The sequence below is a fragment of the Artemia sp. Qi Xiang Cuo genome, chromosome 8 (genome assembly GCF_049724085.1).
Source record: "Artemia sp. Qi Xiang Cuo chromosome 8, ASM4972408v1, whole genome shotgun sequence".
In the NCBI taxonomy this organism is placed as follows: Eukaryota; Metazoa; Arthropoda; class Branchiopoda; order Anostraca; family Artemiidae; genus Artemia; species Artemia sp. Qi Xiang Cuo.
In genome coordinates this window covers 11,381,260-11,405,403 of record NC_142801.1, presented here as the reverse complement: position 1 = coordinate 11,405,403, position 24,144 = coordinate 11,381,260, and the positions used below count along the sequence as shown (strand labels likewise).

The following is a 24,144-nucleotide window of genomic DNA, read 5'->3' as shown; positions in this document are numbered from 1 at the left end:
TTACAACCGCAAATATGTACACAGAGTTATTGCTAATGTTTTAGTTGATGTTGAAGAGAAAGTTGATATTGTTCTTAAGGCTGGTCACGATGTGTCACTTGCGTTTCACTCAGGATTACATCCTTGACTTTTAATCAGTGCTAAGGATCGTGGTCTAGATAGCTCCGTTTTACGTGTTGTTAGGTAAATGTATAGCCAACTATGTGTTGCTACTAAATTACCAATGTGGAACGGTTTTATAGTATCAAAGATTTTAATTCGAGTCTGGAAAGGGATTTGGTAAGGTGACGTGTCTTCACCTCTGTTATATAACAACAGTGTGCTTGAGGCTCAGAAGAAAGTTCTTACGACGTTTATTTACTGAGGTTTTGATCTGTCGCTTCCGAATTACGATGTATTTAATCTGAGATAAATTGTTTCGGGTATTAAACAACATTTTAATATTTTGTGTATAGAATATGGGAAGATAGGACTGAAATTTAATGTTGAAAAGATTGAAACTGTTGCAGCTGGTATATATAAGCATATACCTGACGGATACAAAAACCTGACGGATGCAATAACTATCCTGGATTCGTAGTACATTAAAATGAGTATATTTGCCTATTTTTGGCAAATACTTGGAAAATGCCTGGTAAATAATTTCAGTGGCTATGACTTCCTTTAAAATACTATAAATGTTTTTAAAAAAAAGTTTGCTTTATAAGTAGCAAAAAAAATCTTGCAATAGAATATTTTTGTTTTCCACGAGGCTCGGATTTTTGCCTCTAATGAACTTTGGATCAGTATTTTTACACCAAATACGATTTAAAATATTTTTGTTCTAAAAGTCATATATACCGATCTTCGATCAGTATATATGGCTTTACGAAATTTTGATTTTTTTTTTTAAACGTTTCTTTTATTAATTAATTAAAGCCTTAATTGTGTGTTAAATTGAAGTCTATCTTTAGTTTCAGAATAATATGAAAATAATACTGTTTGTGGTAATGAACTGTTAGTAAGAACAGTTGACCTAGGTCTGTTACCACAAAAAAAAACAGCAGTTTGTTTTCTTTGCCACTTTAATAGTGACATATATATATATATATATATATATATATATATATATATATATATATATATATATATATATATATATATATATATATATATATATATATATATATATATATATATATATATATATATATATATATATATATATATATATATATATATATATACTTTCTAAGACCACACTGGCTATACATGACGTATGAAGCTAAGAGACGAAAGGAAATAATAAATGATAAATAAAACCAACAAAGGGTGAGAAAACGAGGATTTTGTCAGCCAGTGGTAAAATCTGAAGACGAAAAACTTTATCTCGGAACTTAAAATACGAAGAAAACTTGTTGCAAAGACAAACAAGCGTCATTATTGTGTCAATTTCCAAAGTTTTGTAATCTGACCAAGCAGAATTTTCCTCTAATTTTCTTTGTAAGGCCTGCTCACATTTATGGACATCGCATGAAGTGTACATAGAAACTGCATCGAAACTAGATAAGATGGTTTTTTTTCTGTTATACTGTGAAATTTTAACTTCTCAATAAGATCTAAATAATGTTATATGTAAGATTTCGGTGTGCTTAAAAGAGGCCTAAAAATGTTGGCCAAGAACTTTCCTACACCTGTAGCTGGATAACTATAACATGCTACAATAGGACGTAACGGAATATCTTTCTTATGGATTTTAGGCAGATCATAAAACTTTGGGGCTGAACATCCCCTGGGGTAGAAATTTTTGCACATTTGAGGGGTAATTAGTCTACTGTCTTTTAAAATTCCTAATTCTTCCCTCAACTGATGTGTGTATTTGTCTGTGGGATCACTTTTTATTTCTTTGCGAGTATTTTTATCCATTAAAAGGGTATTTGCTTTCATTTCATAATCTGCAGAATTCATAATTACTACAGTGTTTCCTTTGTCTGCTCTTGTAATTACTGTATTTTTATTTTTTTCTAAGTTCCGGAGGATTTTAATCTCTCCTTTTGACTGAGTTGAAAGCGAAAAAGATGGCCTATAATCAAGAATACTCTTTAATGATTATCACACTGAAAAGATGAGGGGAAGCACCCTGAAGCATCTTGGCACCGGAATTCACATCCTAAAAACAAGAAACACCCTAAGAACAGCCTTATTAAAAGGCCATCTTATTAAAAAGGCCTTATTAAAAGGCCAACAGCCTTATATAAAAAGGCCATCTTTGTCGCTTTCAACTCAGGCAAAAGAAGAAATTAAAATCCTCCAGAACTTAGAAAAAGATAAAAATATGAAGATTTTTATATAATATGAAATATAATGAAAACCGAAATGGCAGAAGAGCATAAAGTATTGCTAGGCAAAACATCCTTGCACAATGTCTTTCGGCAAAATCCGAAGAAGGTTAGATTTTTTTTTTTTTTTTTTTTTTTTTTTTTTTTTTTTTTTTTTAGCTCTGAGGACCACTTGGCGGAGGTCCTACAAGTTGCAACAAGTTTCGTCTTTGCAACAAGTTTTCTTTATATTTTAAGTTCCGAGATAAAATTTTCCTTCATATCCTGGGCTTATCCATGGCTACTGTCTTATCTCTTTATTTAGCAAATGTCTATATGGATTACATAGAACAATCTGCTTTGGATAATTTTCACTGAAAAGACTCCTTCTAGTTTCGTTTTGTTGATTACATTCTTTATGTTTGAAAGCATGGACAAGACTATCTTGGATATTTTTTGGTACATTTAAATTCTTTTGATTTAAACCTCCAATTCACAATGGAACTAGAAGATTCAGGAAAGCTGCCTTTCTTGGATGTTTTGATTATAAAAAATACTCCGACCCATAATGATCGGTATCTACACTTCTCGTCAAATTACCCTCCTTCTGTTAAAAGAGGGGTAATAATCTCTTTAGAATTTAAAAATCTATTCAATATATATAAATATATATAAATATATACTTAAATATATAAATTTTGAATTAAATTATATTAAAAATATTTTGATCTTCAATGGATACCCAATAAAACTTATTGAAAATATCATAGATAGACGATTAAAAAAGATAAAACAACAAAATAGGGAGCCTGTCCGCCTTGATTCAGTCGCTCCGGAAATTGAGAAAAAAACTTTCACCACTCTACCATACATTTCAAAACTTAGTTATAAACTTGGAAAAATTAAAAAAAACACAATCTCTCTGTTTCTTTCAAAAATGAACAAAAAGTTGAACATTTTTTCAACTCAGGAAAAGATAAAACTGACAATGTACTGGGTAGTGGTGTCTACAGAGTCCCGTGTTCATGTGGGAAATTTTACATTGGTAGGACCCATTAACAACTTTGTGAACGATTGCATGAACACAAAACTTCAATAGATGAGTCCCAGAGATTGGACAATAAAAATGACAACTTTGATTCCTTATTGGCCCTGCATATTTTCGAAAATCCTACACATCTTGTTCTTTTTGAGGAGGCAATTTTCATATCTACTGTAAATGGCCTACCGCATTCTTTCAAAGACGTTATTGAGATAAAAAAAAATATATAAACAGGAATTTGGTTATAAATAGGGACACCGGACACATTTCATTAAGCCCAATTTATAACAATTTAATACTAAAAGACTCTTTGCACCCAATCATATTTGCACCCATTCAAATTTAAGAGAACCTATTAACACATCTAATGAAAACCGAAATGGCAGAAGAGCAAAAAGGATTGCTAGGCAAAACATCCTTGCACAATCTCTTCGGTAAAATCCTTTTTTCATTGGTTTCGGCTTTCGTCTTTCATTCAGTGTTTGTTCGGATCTTGTAGAGTGAACTCTAAAAGGTTAGATTCTCGTTTTTTTTTTTTTTTTTTTTTTATTTTTTTTTTTTTTTTCACTAAGGACTACTTGGTGGAGCTCCTAGTCGAAATATTTGCTGGTTTTTCGTCTTCATATTTTACCTCTGGCTGACAAAATCCTCGTTTTCTCACCCTTTTTTGGTTTTATTTATCATTTGTTATTTCCTTTCTTAGCTTCATATATATATATATATATATATATATATATATATATATATATATATATATATATATATATATATATATATATATATATATATATATATATATATATATATATATATATATATATATATATATATATATATATATATAGTGCTAATTAATTTAGCTGCTACAAAGTTTTTCTAACTCGAAGATCCATTGAATTTGATCAAATTAGTAATCTTACAGATTAAAGGTATGCTGAATGATCAAAGGTCTTCAATTGAGTCTGCATCGCCTGCAACTCCTGTTGAAGTATTCGGCTGGAAGGACATGCCGTCCGTTGGGGACGTAGTGCTGGAAGTTGAATCTGAGGTCAGTATGCTAGTTTAGTCAATGTTAAAGTACCAAGGACATTAAAATCACATCCGATTGCTTGAATTTTTTAAGTGGAAATTTGCATAACCATATATCTTCAAGTGATGAGGATAAATCTTGTTATATTATATTAGTTATACTAAATTATGCAAAATTATGTCACCTGCTAAATTATGTAGGTTAAATAATTGGTAAAACCGAGAGATAGATTTTACTGGAATTAATTTTTAATGAATACTGACACAACCATATGTTTCTTAAAATATCAGGAAAACAAGCATGCATAAAAAAAATCAGCACAAAACAAGCTGAATACATATGGCACCAAACAGCTTAAGAAGATGTAGCCTTCATTTGAAGATTTAAGTTGTCACAAAACAAGCTGAATACATAAGGCACCAAACAGCTTAAGAAGATCTGGCCTTAATTTGAAGATCACAAACATTAAAAACAAGAAGAACAATAGGAAATTCTTTTCATAAGACAGTGAAGATAGTTTATAAGTTGTCACAAAACAAGCTGAATGCATATGGCACCAAACAGCTTAAGAAGATGCGGCTAAATAATAAGTTTTGCTCATTTATTTTAACAGTTCAATATGGCAACAGTGACAAGATTTTAGTACTGCCCTGAAAACTTCAGAATTTTGAAACAACCATCAGAAAAATCGCGGTTTTCGGGTATTTATAGACCCAAGATGGGTCAAGGGGGGTGTTTTATTTTGACGTCCTTGGTTCTTGAACAGTCTTCTTTATTTTTTAAGCAGTACGCAAAGAGAAGTACATAAGCTTGTATTTTTTAAGAGAGGTTTATCAAAACAGAAAAGAACAAGCCTAGTAAGAGGCAGTTTTAGGGAATTGCCCAGAGTATAAAAAAGTACTAAGTGTTGAAAATGGCACTAGTGTTGAAAAATCACCAACACCATCTACCACTTGCCGACTTTGTTTGAGCCAAACCTGCTGCATACTAGTCTTTGCGGGCATTTCAAAATAATAGGGAAGGGTGAAGACATCTTAAAGTCAACTAACTCTGCTTGGCCTGTCAAGATTTTCCCAACCTAACCATGGTCCGTATTGTGATGACTGGATTTTGACTTTTAACATTTTTTTTTAATTAAAAAGATGCTGATTATTAATCAGTCACAGAGAATTTCAGCTGTAATTCTGATTATAATGCAGTTTAATATTGCTATATATCTAATTTTCTTGGAATTTTTTCACTTTTTAGAGAAAAGTTAGTAACCTAGACTTACAATAATTGGCACTGGTAGTTTTAATCCCTATCTTTCCGCCAAAAATCAAATTCTCCAAAAATTTCTGGCGCTCCGCCCCGGGGGGGGGGGGGGGGGGTACTCCCTAGCAGCTCTTCCTTCTGAGGAATATACTTGGACTATTGGTGCGGTGATATTTAGAAGAATGAAAAAGTTCAGATTTTCGAAATTGGCGTGGGAGTTAGTATGCGGTTGTTTGGAAGTAAAAACTGACAAGCGGCCAGAAATAAGAGAAATCATCCACAGACATCCATGGTTCCATGATTACGTATCTTATTTTCCAGAAGAAAATAGAATCGAAAACAAAGAAGAAAAGGCGAAGGAGTTGAACCCAATGAACATCAAACAACAGAAAAGAAACCCAGTTTGTGACTGTTCACATCTAAAAATGTTATGGAAGAATCAAGAACTTTTAGTGAGTAAAAATTTGACAAAACTGCTCACAATTGCAGGAGCTAAGTGTTGGAGGCAAAAATATATCAATAACACCAGCATTTGGCAGGTAATACGGCAATGTGGTTCAACTCTTGACAAATTGAGAGTGTACCAAAACAGTTATTGTATAAGAAAAATGAATGAAGGACTCGCATCAAGTCTGCAAAAACAAGTGGATCGCACAAATTACCTATGTACATTCTGGACGACCCTTTAAATCATATTCTGTCAGGAATTGAATCCAAGCGTTCTAAATTTTATATTCTACCACTCTATGTTATGTTTGGTATATTTTATTCTTTGGAAATTTAATATCTAAATAAATTAGGAATTTCTAAATAAATTATTATATAGCCTATGCCGCTTGACTCTCCGGATAGAAGCCTCTTTCCCCTCGATAAAAATTCTGGAGCTACGCCCCTGGGGGGAGGGGGAGGTTAAGCCCGGCCAGAAATAAGAGAAATCATCCACAGACATCCATGGTTCCATGATTACGTATCTTAATTTCCAGATGAAAATAGAATCGAAAACATAGAAGAAAAGGCAAAGGAGTTGAACCCAATGAACATCAAACAACAGAAAAGAAACCCGTTTGTGACTGCTCACATCTAAAAATGTTATGGAAGAATTAAGAACTTTTAGTGAGTACAAATTTGACAAAACTGCTCACAATGGCAGGAGCTAAGCGTTGGAGGCAAAAATATACCAATAACACCAGCATTTGGCAGGTAATACGGCAATGTGGTTCGACTCTTGACAAATTGAGAGTGTACCAAAACAGTTATTGTATAAGAAAAATGAATGAAGGACTCGCATCAAGTCTGCAAAAACAAGTGGAATGCACAAATTACCTATGTACATTCTGGACGACCCTTTAAACCATATTATGTCAGGAATTGAATCCAAGCGTTCTAAATTTTATATTCTACCACCCTATGTTATGTTTGGTATATTTTATTCTTTGGAAATATAATATCTGCGTTAAATTGCCCAAAATTCAACTTTTAGGAGGTTTCCTTTCTTTTTGTTCATACTGCTGAAAGGAAAGATCAGCATCATATAGCGACTCTCAGTTTGGCTGGTAGTAATAATATTTATTAGGACCCACTACAGGGTTCATTACAAGTCTTTCATCAGACCCATTGCCGAGCATGAATGCTTACTGTATGCTGGTGTTCCCCAAACGTTTGCTGGCACCGCTCCAAAAGATCCAAAATAGGTCTAATAGGCCAGGTTTAGTTGTTTCCCACGACTCTCCAGCCTGATAGTGAGAGGTTTGATGTAACGTCAATGGATGTTTTCTACAAGGACTGGAATTCATCTCCTTCTCTAGTGCTGTCTCGTATTGTGCCTCCAATTTTACAACCAACAAGACAGACCCGAAGGCACATAGCTCGGCTCATTTATTTGGAGGCTGGCAAGCCGAGAATAGAGTACTGAAAGAAGAGCTTAATCTGACGTTGCGCTTCGATTTGGAATGATCTTCCTGAGGAAGTTATCCCCAAAAGCTCCTCTGTTGACTCTTTTTGAAAAGAAGATTCAATAGTAATGTACGTAACGATAGTAATAACGCCGTGTTACTAAATTGAATTTAGTAATAACTAAATTCAATAGTAATAACGCCGTGAATTTAGGAATAAAAGAAAATCATAGTCACGCGCAAATAAAACTGCTAAATCTGATATTTAATAAAGCAACTGATTTAGTCAAAATTTGTAGATATATCAACTACACCTTCATAGACACTCTATCTCATCATCTTAAGACTTTTTGTTATAGACAAAAATCCAGAATGTGCATTTTATACTCCTAATCCTTGTCTGAAACCAAACTGATAATGCCCAATTATCATTATTTTTTAAAGTATTTTGCTAAGCCCAGGGCATATGATTATAGGTCTGTATCAATTGTATAGCGTTGGGTCCTTATTCTTTTTAGGCACACATGTGACTAGACCTTCAAATAATGACTTAGGGTATTAGTGTTACGACAGAATTATTTGGAATAACAAAGGTAGGTGGCCGAACAGCACACGTGTACTGATAGAATGTGCATTGTCCGAAACTAAATTGATGGTCCACAAAATCATACTTTTCGCGCAGAAACGGACACATAATTTTTTCAAGTAACTTGCGAAGCACAGAGTACATGGCTATAGGTCTATATGCATTGTATAGTTTTAGGTCCTTATTCTTGGTCCCTTTTACTTATCGTTGGACCCTTTTCTTAGGCACACATGTGACTAACCCTTCATATAGTGGATTAGGGACATACTGTTGGGACCACATTATATGGAATAACAAAGCCAGGTATTCAAACAGCACATGTGTACGGTACTAAAATTGCTTTAATTGCAGACCATCCGCCCCAGGGGCTTTATCTATTTTAGAAGACGAGTGTGAGTAAGCACCCACCCCCTAAATCAAGAGGCACGCAGTAACTATAAGAAGAAACACAGAGTCAGGTATTGGAAGAAACAAAATTAGCCACTGCAACAGAAAAGGAGGAAAACGCAAAGCCAAGGAGAGGAGGAAGAAGAGATTCTTCCTCACTTCAACAAGTGAGGAAGAAGAGTCAGCAGATAATATTGATCAGGAACTGGAAAAGTCCATGAGTGAGGCTGTCACTGACAGGAAAAACAGCTGTTCGTTAGAGTGGTGGCGAAATAACAGCAGTCGTTTCAAAAGACTGCCACAACTTGTTCGGAAGTATCTCTGTTGTCCACCTTCTCCTGCCCCAAGCGAAATAGTTTTCAGCAGAATTGGGAACATTTATAATGACAGATGAAGGTCTCTGAAAGGAGAAAATGCTGAAAAGCTGTGCTTTCTGCATTACAACTTGCCTCAGTTGGATTAGACTTATTAAGCACTGTTTGGACTAGAACTGTATTTCGTTTAATTGTTGTTCTATATTTTTTCTAAATAAATCTTTTTGCGTTATTTGCAATCCACAGTGAATTATTGAGGCTGTTCTTTGGTGAGTAGTGGACTAGGGAGTATCCTGTGAGTATGAGTTTAGGTAAGGGTTTTTTCCGAAGGAAAATTATCGATAAATTATATCGATATCATGTTGGTACGATACCGATATATTGGCTTCGATATCGGACTCCATATCGGTGAGGCCCTAGTGAGTAGATAACACAAGGTGGTAATACTGATGTGATTTTTTGTGGAATTTAGCTTTGACAATTGTTGCTTCAATATTGCATTGAAATCTGTGTCAATTGATGATGGGTCACAAGCAAATTTTGTCAAAGAAAAGTCGTGAAGCTGTTGTATTGGGATTAATTTTCCAAGCCCGCTTTACTCTTATTGATTTTATTATTGTTGCTACTTAATTTTTTTTTTATCTTATTATTATTATTTTTGTTATCTATATTTTCGAGGATAATAATCACCGATCTTCTTTTATTTTTCCCTTACTACCCTTCTATTTGTTTTTATTATCCTTCTTTGTGTAGAAGAGAATTCGTGAAGCTCTTATGTAAGGGTTACTATTCCCACGTGCCTTACCGTTATTGACTCAGTTATTGTAGCTGCTTCACCGTTTTTGTTATCCTTCTTTTAGAAGATAATCTCTATACTTCTTCTTTTATCTTTCCGTTACTATTCCCCTCATTTTTTTTGTTGTCCTTCTTGGTATAGAAGAGAGCCTGCGAATGTGTTGCATTAGGGTTATGTTCCAAAACCGGCCTATCGTTAGTAATACAGTTATTTTAGCCACCATGCCGTTTTTATAGTTCTATTTGAAGATAATCATTATACTTCTCTTTTTACCTTTTCCTTACGATTCTTTTTATTGTTTTTTGTTATTCTTCTTCGTGTAGAAGAGAGCTCGCGAAGTTGTTGAATATAGACAGAAGAAAATACAGCTTGAAAAAATGAAGGATGATTTAAAGGCTATCAAAGACAAGGAAGATGAACATATGAAGGTATATTCTCTTTTCTATTGGTGTTTTTGAACATATGTAGGATGATTTGGAATAAAACAAAGTAAATTTAAAGGAATGATAATTTAAATGCTATCAAAAAAGAATAATAAACATATGAACTATTATTTAAAGTTAACTAATGTAAATTTAAAATGAAGGATGAATTGAAATAAAACAAAGTAAATTTAAAGGAATGATAATTTAAACGCTATCAAAAAAGAAAAATAAACATATGAAGTATGATTTAAAGTGAACTAATGTAAATTTAAAATGAAGGATGATTTTAAAAAAAACAAAGTAAATTTAAAGGAATGATAATTTAAAGGCTATCCAAAAAGAAAAATAAACATATGAAGTATGATTTAAAGTGAACTAATGTAAATTTAAAATGAAGGATGATTTGAAATAAAACAAAGTAAATTTAAAGGAATGATAATTTAAAGGCTATCAAAAAAAAAATAAACATATGAAGTATGATTTAAAGTGAACTAATGTAAATTTAAAATGAAGGATGATTTGAAACAAAACAAAGTAAATTTAAAGGAATGATAATTTAAAGGCTACCAAAAAAGAAAAATAAACATATGAAGTATGATTTAAAGTGAACTAATGTAAATTTAAAATGAAGGATGATTTGAAACAAAACAAAGTAAATTTAAAGGAGTGATAATTTAAAGGCTATCTAAAAAGAAAAATAAACATATGAAGTATGATTTAAAGTGGACTAATGTAAATTTAAAATGAAGGATGATTTGAAACAAAACAAAGTAAATTTAAAGGAATGATAATTTAAAGGCTATCAAAAAAGAAAAATAAACATATGAAGTATGATTTAAAGTGAACTAATGTAAATTTAAAATGAAGGATGATTTGAAATAAAACAAAGTAAATTTAAAGGAATGATAATTTAAAGGCTATCAAAAAAGAAAAATTAACTAATAAACTTTCAAATGGGGATAAATCCATTTATTTAGACAGTGAAAAACAGTGACCATTTATTTAGACAGTGACCGTCTTCTACTGAAGACGGTCACTGTATATGTGACCGAAATATCTGGACTTTTGTACCTGTTTTTTCACTGTCTAAATAAATGGATTTATCCCCATTTGAAAGTTTATTAGTTCGTCTTAGAACGGCAGTGTGGTCTAAGAAAATAACACCTAATTTAAAGGTGTTACGTCGAAAAAAGAAAAATTAACCTATGAAGTATGATTTAAAGTGAACTAATGTAAATTTAAAATGAAGGATGATTTGAAACAAAAGAAAGTAAATTTAAAGGAATGATAATTTAAAGGCTATCAAAAAAGAAAAATAAATATATGAAGTATGATTTAAAGTGAACTAATGTAAATTTAAAATGAATGATGATTTGAAACAAAACAAAGTAAATTTAAAGGAATGATAATTTAAAGGCTACCAAAAAAGAAAAATAAACATATGAAGTATGATTTAAAGTGAACTAATGTAAATTTAAAATGAAGGATGATATGAAACAAAACAAAGTAAATTTAAAGGAATGATAATTTAATGGCTACCAAAAAAGAAAAATAAACATATGAAGTATGATTTAAAGTGAACTAATGTAAATTTAAAGTGAAGGATGATTTGAAACAAAACAAAGTATATTTAAAGGAATGATAATTTAAAGGCTATCCAAAAAGAAAAATAAACATATGAAGTATGATTTAAAGTGAACTAATGTAAATCTAAAATGAAGGATGATTTGAAACAAAACAAAGTAAATTTAAAGGAATGATAATTTAAAGGCTATCAAAAAAGAAAAATAAACGTATGAAGCATGATTTAAAGTGAACTAATGTAAATTTAAAATGAAGGATGATTTGAAACAAAACAAAGTAAATTTAAAGGAATGATAATTTAAAGGCTATCAAAAAACAAAAATAAACATATGAAGTATGATTTAAAGTGAACTAATGTAAATTTAAAATTAAGGATGATTTGAAACAAAACAAAGTAAATTTAAAGGAATGATAATTTAAAGGCTATCAAAAAAGAAAAATAAACATATGAAGTATGATTTAAAGTGAACTAATGTAAATTTAAAATGAAGGATGATTTGAAATAAAAAAAAGTAAATTTAAAGGAATGATAATTTAAAGGCTATCAGAAAAGAAAAATAAACATATGAAGTATGATTTAAAGTGAACTAATGTAAATTTAAAATGAAGGATGATTTGAAACAAAACAAAGTAAATTTAAAGGAATGATAATTTAAAGGCTATCAAAAAAGAAAAATAAACATATGAAGTATGATTTAAAGTGAACTAATGTAAATTTAAAATGAAGGATGATTTGAAACAAAACAAAGTAAATTTATAGGAATGATAATTTAAAGGCTATAAAAAAAGAAAAATAAACATATGAAGTATGATTTAAAGTGAACTAATATAAATTTAAAATGAAGGATGATTTTAAACAAAACAAAGTAAGTCTAAAGGAATGATAATTTAAAGGCTATCCAAAAAGAAAAATAAACATATGAAGTATGATTTAAAGTGCATTAATGTAAATTTAAAATGAAGGATGATTTGAAATAAAACAAAGTAAATTTAAAGGAATGATAATTTAAAGGCTATCAAAAAAGAAAAATAAACATATGAAGTATGATTTAAAGTGAACTAATGTAAATTTAAAATGAATGATGATTTGAAACAAAACAAAGTAAATTTAAAGGAATGATAATTTAAAGGCTATCAAAAAAGAAAAATAAAAATATGAACTATGATTTAAATTGAACTAATGTAAATTTAAAATGAAGGATGATTTGAAACAAAACAAAGTAAATTTTTAGGAATGATAATTTAATTGCTATCAAAAAAGAAAAATAACATATGAAGTATGATTTAAAGTGAACTAATGTAAATTTAAAATGAAGGATGATTTGAAATAAAACAAAGTAAATTTAAAGGAATGATGATTTAAAGGCTATCAAAAAAGAAAAATTAACATATGAAGTATGATTTAAAGTGAACTAATGTAAATTTAAAATGAAGGATGATTTGAAACAAAAGAAAGTAAATTTAAAGGAATGATAATTTAAAGGCTATCAAAAAAGAAAAATAAATATATGAAGTATGATTTAAAGTGAACTAATGTAAATTTAAAATGAAGGATGATTTGAAACAAAACAAAGTAAATTTAAAGGAATGATAATTTAAATGCTATCAAAAAAGAAAAATAACATATGAAGTATGATTTAAAGTGAACTAATGTAAATTTAAAATGAAGGATGATTTGAAATAAAACAAAGTAAATTTAAAGGAATGAAAATTTAAAGGCTATCAAAAAAAAAAATAATTATATGAAGAATGATTTAAAGTGTTCTAAGGTAAATTTAAAATGAAGGATGATTTGAAATAAAACAAAGTAAATTTAAAGGAATGATAATTTAAAGGCTATCAAAAAAGAAAAATAAACGTATGAAGTATGATTTAAAGTGAACTAATGTAAATTTAAAATGAAGGATGATTTGAAATAAAACAAAGTAAATTTAAAGGAATGATAATTTAAAGGCTATCCAAAAAGAAAAATAAACATATGAGGTATGATTTAAAGTGAACTAATGTAAATTTAAAATGAAGGATGATTTGAAACAAAACAAAGTAAATTTAAAGGAATGATAATTTAAAGGCTATCCAAAAAGAAAAATAAAGATATGAAGTATGATTTAAAGTGAACTAATGTAAATTTAAAATGAAGGATGATTTGAAATAAAACAAAGTAAATGTAAAGGAATGATAATTTAAAGGCTATCAAAAAAGAAAAATAAACATATGAACTATGATTTAAAGTGAACTAATGTAAATTTAAAATGAAGGATGATTTGAAACAAAACAAAGTAAATTTATAGGAATGATAATTTAAAGGCTATAAAAAAAGAAAAATAAACATATGAACTATGATTTAAAGTGAACAAATATAAATTTAAAATGAAGGATGATTTGAAATAAAACAAAGTAAATTTAAAGGAATGATAATTTAAAGGCTATCAAATAAGAAAAATAAACATATGAACTATGATTTAAAGTGAACTAATGTAAATTTAAAATGAAGAATGATTTGAAATAAAACAAAGTAAATTTAAAGGAATGATAATTTAAAGGCTATCCAAAAAGAAAAATAAACATATGAAGTATGATTTAAAGTGAACTAATGTAAATTTTAAATGAAGGATGATTTGAAATAAAACAAAGTAAATTTAAAGGAATGATAATTTAAAGGCTATCAAAAAAGAAAAATAAACATATGAAGTATGATTTAAAGTGAACTAATGTAAATTTAAAATGAATGATGATTTGAAACAAAACAAAGTAAATTTAAAGGAATGATAATTTAAAGGCTACCAAAAAAGAAAAATAAACATATGAACTATGATTTAAAGTGAACTAATGTAAATTTAAAATGAAGGATGATTTGAAATAAAACAAAGTAAATGTAAAGGAATGAGAATTTAAAGGCTATCAAAAAAGAAAAATAAACATATGAAGTATGATTTAAAGTGAACTAATGTAAATTTAAAATGAAGGATGATTTGAAACAAAACAAAGTAAATTTATAGGAATGATAATTTAAAGGCTATCAAAAAAGAAAAATAAACATATGAACTATGATTTAAAGTGAACTAATGTAAATTTAAAATGAAGAATTATTTGAAATAAAACAAAGTAAATTTAAAGGAATGATAATTTAAAGGCTATCCAAAAAGAAAAATAAACATATGAAGTATGATTTAAAGTGAACTAATGTAAATTTTAAATGAAGGATGATTTGAAATAAAACAAAGTAAATTTAAAGGAATGATAATTTAAAGGCTATCCAAAAAGAAAAATAAACATATGAAGTATGATTTAAAGTGAACTAATGTAAATTTAAAATGAATGATGATTTTAAACAAAACAAAGTAAATTTAAAGGAATGATAATTTAAAGGCTACCAAAAAAGAAAAATAAACATATGAAGTATGATTTAAAGTGAACTAATGTAAATTTAAAATGAAGGATGATTTGAAACAAAACAAAGTAAATTTAAAGGAATGATAATTTAAAGGCTATCAAAAAAGAAAAATAAACATATGAATTATGATTTAAAGTGAACTAATGTAAATTTAAAGTGAAGGATGATTTGAAACAAAACAAAGTATATTTAAAGGAATGATAATTTAAAGGCTATCAAAAAAGAAAAATAAACATATGAAGTATGATTTAAAGTGAACTAATGTAAATTTAAAATGAAGAATTATTTGAAATAAAACAAAGTAAATTTAAAGGAATGATAATTTAAAGGATATCCAAAAAGAATAATAAACATATGAAGTATGATTTAAAGTTAACTACTGTAAATTTAAAATGAAGGATGATTTGAAATAAAACAAAGTAAATTTAAAGGAATGATAATTTAAAGGCTATCAAAAAAGAAAAATAAACATATGAACTATGATTTAAAGTGAACTAATGTAAATTTAAAATGAAGAATGATTTGAAATAAAACAAAGTAAATTTAAAGGAATGATAATTTAAAGGCTATCCAAAAAGAAAAATAAACATATGAAGTATGATTTAAAGTTAACTACTGTAAATTTAAAATGAAGGATGATTTGAAATAAAACAAAGTAAATTTAAAGGAATGATAATTTAAAGGCTATCAAAAAAGAAAATAAACATATGAACTATGATTTAAAGTGAACTAATGTAAATTTAAAATGAAGGATGATCTGAAATAAAACAAAGTAAATTTAAAGGAATGATAATTTAAAGGCTATCCAAAAAGAAAAATAAACATATGAAGTATGATTTAAAGTGAACTAATGTAAATTTCAAATGAAGGATGATTTGAAATAAAACAAAGTAAATTTAAAGGAATGATAATTTAAGGGCTATCAAAAAAGAAAAATAAACATATGAACTATGATTTAAAGTGAACTAACGTAAATTTAAAATGAAGGATAGTTTGAAATAAAACAAAGTAAATTTAAAGGAATGATAATTTAAAGGCTATATAAAAAGAAAAATAAACATATGAAGTATGATTTAAAGTGAACTAATGTAAATTTAAAATGAAGGATGATTTGAAACAAAACAAAGTAAATTTAAAGGAATGATAATTTAAAGGTTATCAAAAAAGAAAAATAAACATATGAACTATGATTTAAAGTGAACTAATGTAAATTTAAAATGAAGGATGATTTGAAACAAAACAAAGTAAATTTAAAGGAATGATAATTTAAAGGTTATCAAAAAAGAAAAATAAACATATGAAGTATGATTTAAAGTGAACTAATGTAAATTTAAAATGAAGGATGATTTGAAATAAAACAAAGTAAATTTAAAGGAATGATAATTTAAACGCTATCAAAAAAGAAAAATAAACATATGAAGTATGATTTAAAGTGAACTAATGTAAATTTAAAATGAAGGATGATTTGAAATAAAACAATGTAAATTTAAAAGAATGATAATTTAAAGGCTATCCAAAAAGAAAAATAAACATATGAACTATGATTTAAAGTGAACTAATGTAAATTTAAAATGAAGGATAATTTGAAACAAAACAAAGTAAATTTAAAGGAATGATAATTTAAAGGCTATCAAAAAAGAAAAATAAACATATGAAGTATGATTTAAAGTGAACTAATGTAAATTTAAAATGAAGGATGATTTGAAACAAAACAAGTAAATTTAAAGGAATGATAATTTAAAGGCTATCAAAAAAGAAAAATAAACATATGAAGTATGATTTAAAGTGAACTAATGTAAATTTAAAATTAAGGATGATTTGAAACAAAAAAAAGTAAATTTTAAGGAATGATAATTTAAAGGCTATCAAAAAAGAAAAATAAACATATGAACTATGATTTAAAGTGAACTAATGTAAATTTAAAATGAAGGATGATTTGAAATAATAAAAAGTAAATTAAAAGGAATGATAATTTAAAGGCTATCAAAAAAGAAAAATAAACATATGAAGTATGATTTAAAGTGAACTAATGTAAATTTAAAATGAATGATGATTTGAAACAAAACAAAGTAAATTTAAAGGAATGATAATTTAAAGGCTATCAAAAAAGAAAAATAAACATATGAAGTATGATTTAAAGTGAACTAATGTAAATTTAAAATGAAGGATGATTTGAAACAAAACAAAGTAAATTTAAAGGAATGATAATTTGTGGGATATAAAAAAAAAAAATAAACATATGAAGTATGATTTAAAGTGAACTAATATAAATTTAAAATGAAGGATGATTTGAAACAAAACAAAGTAAGTTTAAAGGAATGATAATTTAAAGGCTATCCAAAAAGAAAAATAAACATATGAAGTATGATTTAAAGTGAACTAATGTAAATTTAAAATGAAGGATGATTTGAAACAAAACAAAGTAAATATAAAGGAATGATAATTTAAAGGCTATCAAAAAAGAAAAATAAACATATGAAGTATGATTTAAAGTGAACTAATGTAAATTTAAAATGAAGGATGATTTGAAACAAAACAAAGTAAATTTAAAGGAATGATAATTTAAAGGCTATCAAAAAAGAAAAATAAACATATGAAGTATGATTTAAAGTGAACTAATGTAAATTTAAAATGAAGGATAATTTGAAACAAAACAAAGTAAATTTAAAGGAATGATAATTTAAAGGCTATCAAAAAAGAAAAATAAACATATGAAGTATGATTTAAAGTGAACTAATGTAAATTTGAAATGAACGATGATTTGAAACAAAACAAAGTAAATTTAAAGGAATGATAATTTAAAGGCTATCAAAAAAGAAAAATAAACATATGAAGTATGATTTAAAGTGAACTAATGTAAATTTAAAATGAAGGATGATTTGAAATAAAACAAAGCAAATTTAAAGGAATGATAATTTAAAGGCTATCAAAAAAGAATAATAAACATATGAAGTATGATTTAAAGTGAACTAATGTAAATTTAAAATGAAGGATGATTTGAAATAAAACAAAGTAAATTTAAATGAATGATAATTTAAAGGCTATCAAAAAAGAAAAATAAACATATGAACTATGATTTAAAGTGAACTAATGTAAATTTAAAATGAAGGATGATTTGAAACAAAACAAAGTAAATTTAAAGGAATGATAATTTAAAGGCTATCAAAAAAGAAAAATAAACATATGAACTATGATTTAAAGTGAACTAATGTAAATTTAAAATGAAGGATGATTTGAAATAAAACAAAGTAAATTTAAAGGAATGATAATTTAAAGGCTATCAAAAAAGAAAAATAAACATATGAAGTATGATTTAAAGTGAACTAATGTAAATTTAAAATGAAGGATGATTTGAAATAAAACAAAGTAAATTTGAAGGAATGATAATTTAAAGGCTATCAAAAAAGAAAAATAAACGTATGAACTATGATTTAAAGTGAACTAATGTAAATTTAAAATGAAGAATGATTTGAAATAAAACAAAGTAAATTTAAAGGAAAGATAATTTAAAGGCTATCCAAAAAGAAAAATAAACATATGAAGTATGATTTAAAGGTAACTAATGTAAATTTAAAATGAAGGATGATTTGAAATAAACAAAGTAAATTTAAAGGAATGATAATTTAAAGGCTATCAAAAAAGAAAAATAAACATATGAACTATGATTTAAAGTGAACTAATGTAAATTTAAAATGAAGGATGATTTGAAATAAAACAAATTAAATTTAAAGGAATGATAATTTAAAGGCTATCAAAAAAGAAAAATAAACATATGAGGTATGATTTAAAGTTAACTAATGTAAATTTAAAATGAAGGATGATTTGAAATAAAACAAAGTAAATTTAAAGGAATGATAATTTAAGGGCTATCAAAAAAGAAAAATAAACATATGAACTATGATTTAAAGTGAACTAATGTAAATTTAAAATGAAGGATGATTTGAAATAAAACAAAGTAAATTTAAAGGAATGATAATTTAAAGGCTATCCAAAAAGAAAAATAAACATATGAGGTATGATTTAAAGTGAACTAATGTAAATTTAAAATGAAGGATGATTTGAAACAAAACAAAGTAAATTTAAAGGAATGATAATTTAAAGGCTATCAAAAAAGAAAAATAATCATATGAACTATGATTTAAAGCGAACTAATGTAAATTTAAAATGAAGGATGATTTGAAACAAAACAAAGTAAATTTAAAGGAATGATAATTTAAAGGCTATCAAAAAAGAAAAATAAACATATGAACTATGATTTAAAGTGAACTAATGTAAATTTAAAATGAAGGATGATTTGAAATAAAACAAAGTAAATTTAAAGGAATGATAATTTAAACGCTATCAAAAAAGAAAAATAAACATATGAAGTATGATTTAAAGTGAACTAATGTAAATTTAAAATGAAGGATGATTTGAAATAAAACAATGTAAATTTAAAAGAATGATAATTTAAAGGCTATCCAAAAAGAAAAATAAACATATGAACTATGATTTAAAGTGAACTAATGTAAATTTAAAATGAAGGATGATTTGAAACAAAACAAAGTAAATTTATAGGAATGATAATTTAAAGGCTATCAAAAAAGAAAAATAAACATATGAACTATGATTTAAAGTGAACAAATGTAAATTTAAAATGAAGGATGATTTGAAATAAAACAAAGTAAATTTAAAGGAATGATAATTTAAAGGCTATCAAATAAGAAAAATAAACATATGAACTATGATTTAAAGTGAACTAATGTAAATTTAAAATGAAGAATTATTTGAAATAAAACAAAGTAAATTTAAAGGAATGATAATTTAAAGGCTATCCAAAAAGAAAAATAAACATATGAAGTATGATTTAAAGTTAACTACTGTAAATTTAAAATGAAGGATGATTTGAAATAAAACAAAGTAAATTTAAAGGAATGATAATTTAAAGGCTATCAAAAAAGAAAAATAAACATATTAAGTATGATTTAAAGTGAACTAATGTAAATTTAAAATGAAGGATGATTTGAAACAAAACAAAGTAAGTTTAAAGGAATGATAATTTAAAGGCTATCCAAAAAGAAAAATAAACATATGAAGTATGATTTAAAGTGAACTAATGTAAATTTAAAATGAAGGATGATTTGAAACAAAACAAAGTAAATTTAAAGGAATGATAATTTAAAGGCTATCCAAAAAGAAAAATAAACATATGAAGTGTGATTTAAAGTGAACTAATGTAAATTTAAAATGAAGGATGATTTGAAACAAAACAAAGTAAATTTATAGGAATGATAATTTAAAGGCTATCAAAATAGAAAAATAAACATATGAACTATGATTTAAAGTGAACTAATGTATATTTAAAATGAAGAATAATTTGAAATAAAACAAAGTAAATTTAAAGGAATGATAATTTAAAGGCTATCCAAAAAGAAAAATAAACATATGAAGTGTGATTTAAAGTGAACTAATGTAAATTTAAAAAGAAGGATGATTTGAAACAAAACAAAGTAAATTTATAGGAATGATAATTTAAAGGCTATCAAATAAGAAAAATAAACATATGAACTATGATTTAAAGTGAACTAATGTAAATTTAAAATGAAGAATGATTTGAAATAAAACAAAGTAAATTTAAAGGAATGATAATTTAAAGGCTATCCAAAAAGAAAAATAAACATATGAAGTATGATTTAAAGTTAACTACTGTAAATTTAAAATGAAGGATGATTTGAAATAAAACAAAGTAAATTTAAAGGAATGATAATTTAAAGGCTATCAAAAAAGAAAAATAAACATATGAAGTATGATTTAAAGTGAACTAATGTAAATTTAAAATGAATGATGATTTTAAACAAAACAAAGTAAATTTAAAGGAATGATAATTTAAATGCTATCAAAAAAGAAAAATAAACATATGAAGTATGATTTAAAGTGAACTAATGTAAATTTAAAATGAAGGATGATTTGAAATAAAACAAAGTAAATGTAAAGGAATGATAATTTAAAGGCTATCAAAAAAGAAAAATAAACATATGAAGTATGATTTAAAGTGAACTAATGTAAATTTAAAATGAAGGATGATTTGAAACAAAACAAAGTAAATTTATAGGAATGATAATTTAAAGGCTATCAAAAAAGAAAAATAAACATATGAACTATGATTTAAAGTGAACAAATGTAAATTTAAAATGAAGGATGATTTGAAATAAAACAAAGTAAATTTAAAGGAATGATAATTTAAAGGCTATCAAATAAGAAAAATAAACATATGAACTATGATTTAAAGTGAACTAATGTAAATTTAAAATGAAGAATTATTTGAAATAAAACAAAGTAAATTTAAAGGAATGATAATTTAAAGGCTATCCAAAAATAAAAATAAACATATGAAGTATGATTTAAAGTGAACTAATGTAAATTTTAAATGAAGGATGATTTGAAATAAAACAAATTAAATTTAAAGGAATGATAATTTAAAGGCTATCAAAAAAGAAAAATAAACATATGAATTATGATTTAAAGTGAACTAATGTAAATTTAAAATGAAGGATGATTTTAAACAAAACAAAGTAAATTTAAAGGAATGATAATTTAAAGGCTATCCAAAAAGAAAAATAAACATATGAAGTATGATTTAAAGTGAACTAATGTAAATTTAAAATGAAGGATGATTTGAAATAAAACAAAGTAAATTTAAAGGAATGATAATTTAAAGGCTATCCAAAAAGAAAAGTAAACATATGAAGTGTGATTTAAAGTGAACTAATGTAAATTTAAAATGAAGGATGATTTGAAATAAAACAAAGTAAATATAAAGGAATGATAATTTAAAGGCTATCAAAAAAGAAAAATAAACATATGAAGTATGATTTAAAGTGAACTAACGTAAATTTAAAATGAAGGATGATTTGAAACAAAACATCTTAAACCATAAAAATAAAATCAAAGTCCAAAATAGGGATAAAATCCTTTTTAATAGACAGTGTGTAATAAATTTCACAAAAAAATACCAGATATTTCGGTCACATATACAGTGACCGTCATCAGTAGTAAAACTAATCTTAAACCACATTGGTTTGCCATAATATAAGAAAAGGAAACGATCAAAAATCGGGTTTTTAAGGCCAAACGGGAAAACTGAATAAACGAACAAAGCGAATATTTCGAGAGGACAACCGCTTTCACCTTTTGAAATAGGGTCTTTACCTTGGAAGGTAAAGACCCTATCCCGAAAGGTGAAAATTCTGGTGTATACAGAATTCCATGCTCGTGTGGTCTTTGGTACATTGGAGGAACTCACCAACGGCTTACAGATTAAATCAATACTCTACCTCTATTGATAACACCCTTAAAAAGCGGAAAAAAACGGAAAATTTTGACTCTGACCTTGCAGAACATATCTATGATTTTCCGGAACATACTATTTTATTTAACCAAGCTAGTTTAATTTTTCACGACAAAGGTATTGTCCAGCACTACAGGGAAGCGGCTGAAATTTTAAATACCAATATTTAGGTCTAGCTTTAAACAGAGATTCCGGTGATTTAAGAATAAACGAGTCATATTTCGGTTTTCTCAAAAGAGAAGCCGATACTTTAGTAATCCCTGAAATAAATCTTGAACCACTTTCCCGATCATATAATCAAACACGTGAACAACCCCTTAGGTCTCCAAGGGTGTCTGCAAGAAATGCAATAATTAAAATCCGAAATCAGATGACATAGTTCTTCAACTTATTTAATTCTTGGTTCGTTTTGTTTTTGAGTGAATGAATTATTTCTTTTCTTTTATTTCTCAGTTGTTCGCTAGTATCCGTCGGTGGCAGTTCAGAATTTTTTGGATTTTGTGCAAATCGCGGATATTGGCGAATGACTCGCTTTTATGGTTGTTAGGTATTTGGTTTTAGTTCTTATAATTTTTGGCTTTTATTGAACTTTATTGATCTTTATAAGTTTTGTTTTTTTCATTGGTTTTTGGGTTTTTTTCAAATTGACTTTCCGCGTTTGTTTTTTTTTTTCTTCGGCACTTTTCTTGAAAACATTATTTCGTTTCGCGCTGAAGAAGAGAGGCGGTTGTCCTCTCGAAATATTCGCTTTGTTTGTTTATTCAGTATTCTCGTTTGGCCTTAAGAAACCCCGTTTTTGATCGTTTATTTTTGAAATAAAACAAAGTAAATGTAAAGGTAGGATAATTTAAAGGATATCAAAAAAAGAAAAATAAACATATGAAGGATGATTTAAAATGAACTAACGTAAAATTAAAATGAAGGATGATTTGAAAGCCTATCAAAACCTTTTTTTGGCGTTTCCAAAATCAGTAGGATAATTTGATTTGGTTTATGGATGGTTTAAGTTGAAATAAAGTAAACTTAAAATAATGAAGATTTAAGGGTTATCAAATCAAAGGAAGATAAATATTTCTAGTATGATGTGAAATAATGTTAAGTAATTCTAAAAGAAATGGTGATTTAAAGGCTATCAACGACTTTTCTTTTGTATTTTTTAATATATTCAGAATGATTTGAGCGGACTTTTGATGATTTAAACTGAATTAAGTGAACTAAAAAATAGATAATTTAAGGGAAAAAAATAAAAGGAAATATATAATATAAGTATAAGTGAAATAGAAATGAGTTAAATTAAATTTAAATGAAGGATTACTTAAAGACTATCAGAGAAATGAAACCTGAACACGTGAAAATATATTCTATTTTTGGTTGGGTTTTTGAATGTTTCTATATAAACAAAATATAATATTTAATTTCACTGTGTAACTTCAACATGATTACTTTTATGAAAATTAAGAAGAAATGAATTAGAAAAATCTTAAGAAGCTGTTGAAGAAGAGAACTATTGCGTAGAGTTAGAAAAAAGTGTAAACTCATATATCAAATTTTGGAGGAAGTTTGGAGCGTGTTTATCTACTAAAATGGCTTTAAGCCACAGAGAAACAACCAAAAACGTTTCTAGCAATTTTAATATTTTTGAATGCTTTTATAATTATAATATACTATTATAATACTAAGATTTGTTAATAACATAATATAAAAATCGCTACATGATATGATATTAATTACAACATTAATTAGTATTACCAATAATATTAAATTAATGATAATATATTATTAATATTAATTAATAATCAATTAATTATTGAATCAA

At 26.7% G+C, this 24,144-nt stretch overlaps 1 protein-coding gene across 1 annotated transcript in view; it reads left to right on the top strand.

Annotated features, from left to right (window-relative positions):
- The window catches only part of mIF2 (mitochondrial translation initiation factor 2), a 196,561-nt gene that overhangs the window by 145,890 nt on the left and 26,527 nt on the right, over window positions 1-24,144 (top strand). The window contains exons 11-12 of the mRNA XM_089093213.1: window positions 4,262-4,387; window positions 9,922-10,026. Coding sequence (XP_088949339.1) covers window positions 4,262-4,387; window positions 9,922-10,026 — 231 coding nt within the window. The remainder of the gene's footprint in view (window positions 1-4,261; window positions 4,388-9,921; window positions 10,027-24,144) is intronic.